The sequence below is a fragment of the Oncorhynchus gorbuscha genome, linkage group LG02 (genome assembly GCF_021184085.1).
Source record: "Oncorhynchus gorbuscha isolate QuinsamMale2020 ecotype Even-year linkage group LG02, OgorEven_v1.0, whole genome shotgun sequence".
In the NCBI taxonomy this organism is placed as follows: domain Eukaryota; kingdom Metazoa; phylum Chordata; class Actinopteri; order Salmoniformes; family Salmonidae; genus Oncorhynchus; species Oncorhynchus gorbuscha.
In genome coordinates this window covers 25,092,550-25,104,823 of record NC_060174.1, presented here as the reverse complement: position 1 = coordinate 25,104,823, position 12,274 = coordinate 25,092,550, and the positions used below count along the sequence as shown (strand labels likewise).

Genomic DNA, 12,274 nt, shown 5'->3' with positions numbered 1-12,274 from the left:
GTTACTACATGATTCCATGTGTGTTATTTCATAGTTTTTATGTCTTCACTACTTTTTTTACAATGTAGAAAATAGTCCAAATAAACCAAAAACCCTTGAATGAGTAGGTGTTCTAAAACGTTTTGTAAAACTAGTGCATATTTAAATATGAACAAATCTGAATAATTGTTCGTGCTCATGCACTTTTCTAATTTGGAACCGTTTCTAAAAATCCGTGACCCGGAAGGGATCTGACAAGACGCCAGTTGGCTTCACGCGGATGACAGTATCAGCAAGTTAGCAAAAATATGCTACCTAAAATAAATGTAGCTGCGACTTGTAGTTTTTATTCTAACGTTACCTGAATTAGTCGAAGGTCAAGATGGCTACAATTTACAATATGTTCCAGTCAGAAACAACATCGATTATGGCCTTCGTCGTCGAGACGGCAATGACAGAAATATGCACATTTTTGCCAAACTCTGACGCTAACAACGACGTTAATCCGGGGAGAGAGGTGAGTATTCTAAAATATTTCTGGCATTGAGCAGTATGATGACGGGCGCCTAGTGACTACAACCAGCTACGTTAGCTAACGAACAAAAGTTATCAGAATAAATTTGTTTAGCTACCTAGATCGTTAACTACCGTCTGTATCCTAAATTAACCTGAACGTGGCCCCGATTCTGATTTTCAGGTTGAAGGAAGCTAGGTTGAAGATACCGTATCCCTGAAAACCGGATGTTTTTGGTTTTCAACCATCGCGCTGAGGGTGCCGACTACCTGGCGAACGTTAATTTTTTATTTTGTTTTATTTAACCTTCATTTAATTAGGCAAATCAAATAAGAACAAATGTGTATTTGCAATGACAGTCTACACCGGCCAAACCCGGACGACGCTGGGCTAATTGTGCGCCGCCCTATTGGACTCCCAACCACGGCCGGTCGTTAAACAGCCTGGTACAACGTTACTTAACTAGTACTACTAGCTAGCCCTCAGTTAGGTTGCTATCCGACGTTACTGGTTTCACATCCTCTGCTTACGCTGGCTGTATACAGTAACTAACTAGTTCACTTGTTTCTATTGCTCTACACAGCTCTGCACCATTATGAATTTGTTGATGGGGGAGGGTATTCGTAAAGTCTGCCAACTATTCCTTGTGGCCTCCTCACGTTTGCAAAATGAAAACGAGAAACTGAAGACCAAGGTGGAGCAGATGGATGAATATATGCAGGAAATTACTGAAAAGGCTGAACATTATAGAACGTCTCTGGCTAAAGTGGAGGCTGAACCGAAAGTACAGACGCCAACCCATGTTCTGCACAACGGAATGATCTTTGCAATAAAACCAGTTGGTGAGTGTTGTAGACCTCCAGTCATTAGGTTCCTGCCTATAATAAGGTAGCTAAGTAGGTCTGTTGTAGGTGTACTGATTATTTTGTTCCCCATCTTTGATAGTTTTGTTTATATTAACTTCCCACACATCATTTTGTTTAAAGGAAAAAGTGAGAGAGAGTTTTGAACATGTTTCAATGTAACTTTTCTTGTTGTTCTTTAGATCTCCCATTGTTGCCTGGAATGACAGCGGCTTCAGCATTTCCAGGGAATGTCAGTCAGGCAAACACAGTCACTAATGCAACATCCGTCTGTGCAGGTAATATCCTCAGTGGTGTTATATTTGAATAATCGTTGCCAAACCAGGTGTGCGTTCAGTTCAATGTTTGCTGTGATAGTTTGTACTGAACTAAATGTTTCCCTCAAACAGTCCACACCATTGGCTTACTACACATATTTTTTTCAGAATAGCACCGTTACCTTTGAATCTCATGTTATAAAGTTGTGTTCTGCTGAACGTGGTCCAGGGTCATATTCAGTAAGAACCAAACAAAAGAAAATGGGGAGTAACTACCTGAACGCCAATAAGAAACGCCTGTTTGTTTTCTGTTGCATAACATTTTTCTGTGGTGTGCGCTAATGAATATGACCCAGTTGTTCGAAAACAATACATAGACTGTTAAAAGGCATGTTTATTTTAAGGAAAAATATTGATATAGCCATATATTTGTTGATTTATTTGTCTAACTAAATACATTTAGTATAACCTAATCATTTTGTTAAATTCTCTTAACTTAGGCTATAGTTTTACTATGTGTATGCTCACATTCCTTTTATATTTAGGTCCTGCCAAAGTTTGCAGTAAACCTACAGAGACGACTTCATTGGAGTATGACTCATCTCTGGGAGACACACATGGACTGAATACAGAGCCCTCACCAAGAGATACTGAATCCAACATTGAGCATATGAGAGCTGCTCTTCCAGAGGGCACTGACAACGGTAGAGACAGCCATGAAAGACATAAAAACAGTAATATTACTAATGGGACAGGATCCACAGAAAACAAACGCTTCAAGTGTGATGTTTGTGAGAAGACATTCAGCAAGAAAGAGTTGCTGAGAGTTCACAAGCTAATCCACACAAAACCTTTCAAGTGTGACATTTGTGAGAAGACCTTCAGCAGGAAAGGGTTACTGGAAGGTCATAAGCTAATTCACACAAGACCCTTCACCTGTGATGTTTGTGACAAGACCTTCAGCCTGAACCGCATGCTGTTACGTCACAAGCTAATTCACACAGGAGAGAGGCCATTTGCTTGTGGTCAATGTGGCAAAACTTTCAGAATGTCCAAGCAGCTTGAACGTCACATGTTGCATCACAAAGAAAACAATTTCAGTTGCAAAGTCTGTGGAAATACATTCTCTACCAAGACAGATCTGACACAACATCGGCTAGTTCATGCAGTGGAGAGACCGTTCAAGTGCCTGACTTGTGGAAAGGGTTTCACAAAAAGGACCATACTTATGGGGCACGAGAGAATCCACACCGGTGAAAAACCATACAGCTGTGCTGAATGTGGGAAGAGTTACAGACAGTCTTATGACCTAAGAATTCATATGCGAAGACATACAGGTGCAGACATACGTCCACACTTATGCTCAGAGTGTGGTAAAAGCTTTAGGACAAAATCTGTCCTCGAAAAGCACAAGCGAATTCATACAGGGGAGAAGCCATTTAAATGTGAGACCTGTGGAACTGCTTTTGGCCATAAAGGAAACCTTGTGCGACACCAAGTGCTTCACACGGGGGAGAGACCATACAAATGTAAAGTGTGTGGGAAAAGCTACCCTCAGTCCACCGACTTAAAAGCTCACATGCACCGTCATGGGGCAACCAAACCTTTTATGTGTGACCTATGTGGAAAGACTTTTATTTACAATTACCAAATGAGACAACATAATCTACAATGGCACATGGCTGAAGGAGATAAGGTTCCTGGGAGAGAAGGAACATCAACAAAGCCATTCAGTTGCAAAATATGTTTGAATGGCTTCAGCTCCATGCTAACTTTGAAAAAGCATAAAGAAATTCACACAGGACAAAAGCAATATTCTTGTTCCATTTGCGGAAAGACCATTGCATATAAAAATGCTTTTGACTATCACATGAGAGTTCACAGTGGAGTGAAGCCCCATGAATGTAAATACTGTGGAAGGAAATTTATTCTGAAGCAAGCTCTTCAAGGACATGAGCGGACCCATACAGGTGAAAAACCCTTCAAATGCAGTTATTGTGACAAGACTTTTGCAGTCAACACCAATCTGAAAAGGCATGAGCGAATCCACACAGGAGAGAAGCCATTCAAATGTGATGTTTGCGGGAGAGGTTTCAGTCAAGCCAACAATGTTAAAGCCCACATGCAAGTCCACACTGGAGTTAGGCCTTACTATTGCAAGAGATGTGGAAAAGGCTTTTCTGACATAAGACACTACAAAAACCATAGCTGTGATGGTGTGGCTGTTACACGCACACACTGTGATGGTGATAATTATTGTAAATCTTCTGACGGCACTTTCAGAAGTAGGAAAGGAGGTAGACAGGAGTGCTTGCCATAATGCTGCTGTTGTGTAGACTCCGTGATATTATCTACAGACTAGACTACAGTGGTGCAACTTCCTGCTTACAGATGTCATGAACAATGGGGATTTATTCAGTAGTGTGAAATGTTCTCGGGTGAGTGTCTGGAAAGCCTTGTATGAAATTAGATATGTGCTTGCTGTAGTGCTTGGAGATCTTGCTATAAATCAAAGGGTTAATGTTCATGAGCCCAAATTCTCATTTGTTCATATTGTCTAAATCAATAAACACATCATTCATGTGAAGTTAGAAACTGAGTGGGTCGAGCCCTGAATGCTGATTGGCTGATAGCTGTCGTATACCACGGGTATGACAAAACATTTATTTTTACTGCTTTAATTCCATTGGTAACCAGTTTATAATAGCAATAAGGTACCTTGGGAGTTTGTTGTATAAGGCAAATATACCACAGCTAAGGACTGTGTCCAGTCACTCCACGATGCGTTGTGCCTAAGAACAGCCCTTAGCGGTGGTATATTGGCCATATACCACACCCCCTCGTGACTTATTGTTTAACTATAGACCCCTAAATCAAATCAAACTTTATTTGTCACATGCGCTGAATACAAGTGTAGACTTTACTGTGAAATGCTTACTTACAAGCCCTTAACCAACAGTGCAGTTCAAGAAGGGTTAAGAAAATATTTACCAAGTAGACTAAAATAAAAAAGTAACACAATAAGAATAATGATGCTATGTACAGGGGGCACTGGTACTGAGTCAGTGTGCGGGGCACAGGTTAGTTGCGGTCATTTGTACATGTAGGTGGGGGATGAAGTGACTGCATAGATAATATACAGTGAGTAGCAGCAGTATACAAGAAGGGGGGGTTGATGTAAATTGTCCGGTGGCGATTTTATTAATTGTTCAGCAGTCTTATGGCTTGGGGGTAGAAGCTGTTGAGCCTTTTGGTCCTAGATTTGCGTTCCTGTACCTCTTGCCGTGCAGTAGTAGAGAAAAGTCTAACTTAGGTGACTGGAGTCTCAGTCAATTTTATAGGCTTTCCTCTGACACCGCCTTTTGTGTAGGTTCTGGATGGCAGGAAGCTTGGTCCCAGTGACATACTGGGCCGTTCGCACTACCCTCTGTAGCGCCTTATGGTCAGATGCCGAGCATTTGCCATACCAGGAGGTGATGCAACCGGCCAGGAAGCTCTCATTGGTGCAGCTGTAGAACCTTTTGAGGATCTGGGGACATGTAGGTATTACAGACTCGGTCAGGGAGAGGTTGAAAATGTCAGTGAAGACACTTGACAGTTGGTCTGCGCCTGCTTTGAGTACACGTCCTGGTTATCCGTTTGGCTTTGTGAATGTTGACCTGTTTATAGGTTTTGTTCACATTCGCTACCGAGAGCGTTATCACACAGTCATCCAGAACAGCTGGTGCTCTCGTGCATGCTTCAGTGTTGCTTGCCTTGAAGCAAGCATAAAAGGCATTTAACTCGTCTGGTAGGCTCGCGTCACTGGGCAGCTCACGTCTGGTTTTCCCTTTGTAATCCGTAATAGTTTTCAAGCCCTGCCACATACGATGAGCATCAGAGCCGGTGTAGTAGTATTCAAAATTAATCCTGCTTTGCTTGTTTGTTGGTTCGTTTGAGGACAAAGCAGGATTTCTTATAAGCATCCCGATTAGTCTCCCACTCCTTGAAAGCGGCAGCTTTAACCTTTAGCTCGATGCGGATGTTGCCTGTAATCCATGGCTTCTGGTTGGGATATGTACATACAGTCACTGTGGGGACGACGTCGTCGATGCACTTATTGATGAAGCCGATGACAGGTGGTGTACTCCTCAATGCCATTGGATGAATCCAGGAACATGTTTCAGTCTGTGCTAGCAAAACAGTCCTGTAGTGCAGCATCGGCATCATCTGACCACATCCATATTGAGTGAGTCGCTGGTACTTCCTGCTTTAGTGTTGCTTGTAAGCAGGAATCAGGATGATATAATTCTGGTCGGATTTGCCAAATGGAGGGCAGGGGAGTGCTTTGTATGCATCTCTGTCTGTGGAGTAAAGGCGGTCTAGGAATTATTTTTCTCAGGTTGCACATGTGACATGCTGGTACAATTCGGTAAAACTGATTTAAGTTTGCCTGCATTAAAGTTCCAGGGCCACTAGGAGCGCTGCTTCTGGGGGAGCATTTTCTTCTTGGTTTATGACCTTATGGAGTTGGTTGAGAAGCGGTCTTAGAGCCAGCTTCGTTCTGTGGAGGTAAATAAACGGCTACGAATAATATAGATGAGAACTCTAGATGGTCTGGTCTAAGGTACTCTACCTCAGGCGAGCAATACCTCAAGACTTCTTTAATATTATACAGCGCGCACCAGCTGTTATTTACAAATAGACACCCACCCCCTCCCCTTGTCTTAACAGAGGTAGCGTCTCTGTTCTGCCGGTGCAAGAAAAATCCTGTTTGCTCTATAATGTCCGTATCGTCGTTCAGCATGTCTCGGTGAAACATAAGATGTTAGTTTTTCATGTCCTGTTGGTAGGATTATCTTAATCGTAGGTCATCAATTTTATTTTCCAATGATTGCACATTAGCAAGCAGAAGGAACGGATGGCAGTGGGAGTTTACTCGCTCGCCTCCAGATTCTCAGAAGGCTGCCTGATCCTAGGTGAGTTATTCAGGTGACTGCAAAGGTAATGCCCGATTGGGCAAAAGTTGAATGAATTCTTGTTTTTAAAACAATTCTTATTAAAATTGACCTTGTCTTTTTTTTGTGCTTGATTAAATGAAATTGAGCGGGCAGGCAGGTTATTGCCAACTGGGGAATGCTGGCTAAACTTTTATTTAAAAAAAATAATAATTATCGTTCCTTTCTGCTCAAACCTTGCATCAGTTCTACTTGCATTTCTAAATATTTACAATACCGAATATATTTAATTGTACTAGCACCACCTTATTGGTTTAGATGGTTACAATGTAGAAGAAATTAAAATTTGAACATTGTTCAAAGCACCCCCCAGCAACGAATATGGGGGGGAAAAAAGCCCCATCAACAGAAAGTAGATGCAATGCCACTTACCTAATAATATAATAATAATAATATATGCCATTTAGCAGACGCTTTTATCCAAAGCGACTTATAGTCATGTGTGCATACATTCTACGTATGGGTGGTCCCAGGGATCGAACCCACTACCCTGGCGTTACAAGCGCCATGCTCTACCAACTGAGCTACAGAAGGACCTGCCTATATGACATCTGTAGTGAAAGTGGACAATGGTGCAGCAATAGGACTTGACCATAAACTAGACTTATTGACTTAGCTGCACAGTTACATTAGTTACCTAGTAGCATGATATACACTGCTCAAAAAAATAAAGGGAATACTAAAATAACACCTCCTAGATCTGAATGAATGAAATATTCTTATTAAATACTTTTTTCTTTACAGAGTTGAATGTGCTGACTACAAAATCACACACAAATTATCAATGGAAATCAAATTTATCAACCCATGGAGGTCTGGATTTGGAGTCACACACAAAATTAAAGTGGAGAACTACACTACAGGCTGATCCAACTTTTATAATAATGATAATAATGTCCTTAAAACAAGTCAAAATGAGGCTCAGTAGTGTGTGTGGCCTCCACGTGCCTGTATGACCTCCCTACAACGCCTGGGCATGCTCCTGATGAGGTGGCGGATGGTCTCCTGAGGGATCTCCTCCCAAGACCTGGACTAAAGCATCCGCCAACTCCTGGACAGTCTGGTGCAACGTGGCGTTGGTGGATGGAGCAAGACATGATGTCCCAGATGTGCTCGATTGGATTCAGGTCTGGGGAACGGGCGGGCCAGTCCATAGCATCAATGCCTTCCTTTTGCAGGAAATGCTGACACATTTCATCCACATGAGGTCTAGCGTTGTCTTGCATTAGGAGGAACCCAGGGCCAACCGCACCAGCATATGGTCTCAAGGGGTCTGAGGATCTCATCTTGGTACCTAATGGCAGTCAGGCTACCTCTGGCGAGCACATGGCGGGCTGTGCGGCCCCCCCAAAGAAATGACACCCCACACCATGACTGACCCACCGCCAAACCGGTCATGCTGGAGGATGTTGCAGGCAGCAGAACGTTCTCCATGGCATCTCTAGACTCTGTCACGTCTGTCACATGTGCTCAGTGTGAACCTGCTTTCATCTGTGAAGAGCACAGGGCGCCAGTGGCGAATTTGACAATCTTGGTGTTCTCTGGTAAATGCCAAACGTCCTGCATGATGTTGGGCTGTAAGCACAACCCCCACCTGTGGACGTTGGGCCCTCATATCCACCCTCATGGAATCTGTTTGAGCAGACACATGCACATTTGTGGCCTGCTGGAGGTCATTTTGCAGGGCTCTGGCAGTGCTCCTCCTGCTCCTCCTTGCACAAAGCGGTCCTGCTGCTGGGTTGTTGCCCTCCTACCGCCTCCTCCACTTCTCCTTATGTACTGGCCTGTCTCCTGGTAGTGCCTCCATGCTCTGGACACTACGCTGACAGACACAGCAAACCTTCTTGCCACAGCTCGCATTGATGTGCCATCCTGGATGAGCTGCACTACCTGAGTCACTTGTGTGTGTTGTAGACTCCGTCTCATGCTACCACTAGAGTGAAAGCACCGCCAGCATTCAAAAGTGACCAAAACATCAGCCAGGAAGCATAGGAACTGAAAAGTGGTCTGTGGTCACCACCTGCAGAACCACTCCTTTATTGGGGGTGTCTTGCTAATTGGCTATAATTTCCACCTGCTGTCTATTCCATTTGCACAACAGCATGTGAAATTTATTGTCAATTAGTGTTGCTTCCTAAGTGGACAGTTTGATTTCACAGAAGTATGATTGACTTGGAGTTACATTGTGTTGTTTAAGTGTTCCCTTGATTTTTTTTTGAGCAGTGTATATACTGAACAAAAATATTGACGCAACATTTTCATTGATTTTACTGAGTTACAGTTCATTTAAGGAAATCAGTCAATTTAAATATATTAAGTAGGCAATTATCTATGGATTTTACATGACTGGACAGGGGCGCAGCCATGGCTGGACCTTGGAGGGCTTGCACTCACCCACTGGGGAGTTTTTCCCCACAAAAGGGCTTTATTACAGACACAAATAATCCTCAGTTTGATCACCTGTCCGGTGGCTGGTCATAGAAGATCCTGCAGGTGAAAAGGGCAGATGTGGAGGTCCTGTGCTGTCGTGGTTACTTGTGGTCTGCGGTTGTGAGGCCTGTTGGACTTGTTGCCAAAGTCTCTAAAACAACATTGGAAGCTGGCTTATGGTAGAGAAATTAACATTAAATTCTCTGGCAACCGCTCTGGTGGATGTTACTGCAGTCAGCATTCCAATTGCACGCTCCCTCAACTTGAGACGTCTATGTCATTGTGTTGTGAAAAAACAGCACATTTTGCAATGGCTTTTTATTGTCTCCAGCACAAGGTGCACCTGTGCAAAGATCACGCTGTTTAATCAGCTTCTTGATATGCCACACCTGTCAGGTGGATGGATTGTTTTTGCAAAGGAGAAATGCTCACTAACAGGGATGTAAACAAATTTGTGCACAACATTTTTGAGAAATTTTATTCTGTGATTATGAAACATTTCTGGGATCTTCTATTTCCGCTCATGAAACACAGGACCAACACTTTAAATGTTGTGTTTATATTTTTTGTTTAGTGTATTTTCTAAATACAAGAGGCAGGGGAAATGCGATTTTGGATGCTTCTGTGCTTTTTGCTGATAATGCCCATCTTTAGTGATGGAGTGTCACCACTAGGTGGAGAAGCAGCCCACTGAATAACTTGTATTTAAAAAATAAATAAATCATGGCTGGTTGTGATACAGCCTGGATTCGAACCAGGGTGTCTGTAGTCACGCCTCTAGCACTGAGATGCAGTGCCTTAGAACACTGCACCACTCGGGAGCCCAAAAGGCCTAGATGGCAATGGTACCTAGCATTTATTTTGTACAAAACATTTAGTCTTTTATTAGTGTCAATACAATTTAATCAGTATTTTCAGTTTGATCTATCGGTTTGTGCCATATGTCCTCCTGATTAAGGTGAGTGTAATGTCTCCCAGATTTGGGGTCAATTTAATTAGACATTTGAATTCAGCCATGAAGTGGAGAATATACTTTAAAATCTTCAAGTAATGGAATTTAATTGGAATTAGGCTGTTTTTTTTAACTTTTGGAATTGCAATTGTGAAAACTTTATCTTCTCCCAGGTAATGGAATTAATGCGCATTGTATTAAACATTTACTGTAGGATTTTGTTTTTCAATCATTTCAACTTGTATCATTGCATTTCCAGTATAGCTAGGCTATTTGAATAGTGATGTGATTAGCCTGAAGGAATTTAATTTGAAATTGATTTGTTGTGATAATATTGAATGAATTTATTAGAAATGACCCCAACACAGATGTCTACTATAATTAATTGAGTATTGTGATGGCCTTACCCTCGGTCTGCTGGGTCCAGTTTTTCAAAAGTTATCTATCAGGATTTCACCTATCGGATAGAATTAAATGCATACAATTAGAATGAACAGGACAGGAGTCCCAATTCAAGTCAATGATGGCCCTGGTGGTCATGTTCATTCTTTGGGATCAAGCTAAGGAGGGTTTACACATCCTTGGAGGAAAGGTAAGAGACCAGCACACTAGGATTATCTCATGACTTCACTTGTTTGCTTACTTTGGCAGTCTTCAACTGAAATTTTAATTTGGGATTTTAGGACCCTTTAGGTGTGTATATATGTTTTGATAAGATATTGAATTTGACCTTTAATACTATAGCCCATAGAAATGCATTGAATAGCATGTTCATAAATGGCAAAGACAGTCAAATACAAGGAATATATATTTGAAGTGTCTGTCCTATATCTAGAAGATATATGAAAGCTCATGAAATATACAGTTAAAGTTGGAAGTTTACATGCATTTAAACTCAGTTTTAGACAATTCCTGACATTTAATCCTAGTAAAAATGTCCTGTGTTAGGTCAGTTAGGATCACCACTTTATTTTAAGAATGTCTAAATAAGTCTGTGTCACCAGCAAAGCACCCCCACACCATAACACCACCTTCTCATTGCTTTACGTTGGGAAATACACATGCGGAGATCATCCATTCAGCTGTCATCAAGACAGAGTGGCTACTTTGAAGAATCTAAAATATATTTGGTTTTGTTTAACACTTATTTGGTTACTACACAATTCCATGTGTTATTTCTTAGTTTTGATGTCTTCACTATTCTACAATGTAGAAAATAGTAAAAACAAAGAAAAACCCTTGAATGATTAGGTGTGTCTAAACTTTTGAATGGTACTGTATATATTTTTTTAATGGGGGAACAAATTTAACCCCTTGTTTTTGTTAGCACCAAACTACCAGCATACTTCATTTTGTTTGTATGGGTTACCTTCAGAAGAGTCCCTGTATAACACAAGCAGAGAGCAAAATGGAGAACACCATCATCAGTCTCCGCTTTCCACAGAGTGATCATATTCCTCCACAGATGCGGAAGGCTGACATTGACGGATGCAGTGGATTTTGATGCAGCCCATCAAGAAAAACGTATTTTGCTTAAATTGACAGATTTTGATGGTGATTTTGACTGTTGCTCTATACTGAATAAGATTTTACTGGGTTACTGTTCGTATAAGAATATCAGTCCAATTGAAATAAATTCCCTAGGCCCTAATTTACAGATTTCACATGACTAGGAATACAGATATGCATCAGTTGGTCACAGCCTTAAAAAAAGGTAGGGGCGTGGATCAGAAAACCAGTCTGTATCTGGTGTGACCACCATTTGCCTCATGCAGAGTGACATCTTCACATAGTTGATCAGGCTATTGATTGTGGCCTGTGGAATGTTGTTCTACTCCTCTTCAATAGCTGTGCAAAGTTTCTGGATATTGGTGGGAACTGGAACACTGTCGTACACGTCGATCCAGAGCATCCCAAACATGCTCAATGGGTGACATGTCTGAGTATGCAGGCCATGGAAGAACTGGGACATTTTCAGCTTCCAGGAATTCCAGGAGTTATGCACAGATCCTTGTGACATACATTATCATGCTGAAACATGATATTATGGCGGTGGATGAATGGCACGACAGTGGGCCTGAGGATGTCGTCACAGTATCTGAAATTACATTTGCCATCGATAAAATGCAATTGTGTTCATTGTCCGTAGCAAATGCCTGCCCATCTCAAAACCCACCGCCACCTTGGGGCATTTTCTTCACAACGTTGACATCAGCAAACCGCTGACCCACATAACGCCATACAAGCTATCTGCCTGGTACAGTTGGAACCGGTATTTATCT

General features: G+C 41.8%; 1 protein-coding gene across 2 annotated transcripts; it reads left to right on the top strand.

The window, feature by feature from the left end:
• The first annotated feature begins 218 nt into the window (after nt 1-218).
• Nucleotides 219-4,138, top strand: LOC123992007 (zinc finger protein 708-like). 2 transcript variants are annotated; one of them, XM_046293392.1, is made up of 4 exons: nt 219-496; nt 1,077-1,335; nt 1,539-1,634; nt 2,159-4,138. In XM_046293392.1, the coding sequence occupies exons 1-4, from the start codon at nt 362-364 to the stop codon at nt 3,931-3,933; spliced, it is 2,265 nt and encodes a 754-aa protein (XP_046149348.1). In that variant the 5' UTR covers nt 219-361; the 3' UTR covers nt 3,934-4,138. The 2 variants fall into 2 exon arrangements, with proteins under 2 accessions (XP_046149348.1, XP_046149349.1); XM_046293393.1 differs by lacking the exon at nt 219-496 and adding an exon at nt 503-939.
• Nucleotides 4,139-12,274: the final 8,136 nt, after the last annotated feature.

Bases quoted from the DNA above. Each gene is read 5' to 3' on its own strand.
- LOC123992007 (XM_046293392.1), top strand. From the start codon at position 362: ATGGCTACAATTTACAATATGTTCCAGTCAGAAACAACATCGATTATG. The intron at 497-1,076 runs GTGAGTATTCTA...TGCTCTACACAG, and splicing joins ACGTTAATCCGGGGAGAGAG to CTCTGCACCATTATGAATTT. The intron at 1,635-2,158 runs GTAATATCCTCA...TTTTATATTTAG, and splicing joins TGCAACATCCGTCTGTGCAG to GTCCTGCCAAAGTTTGCAGT.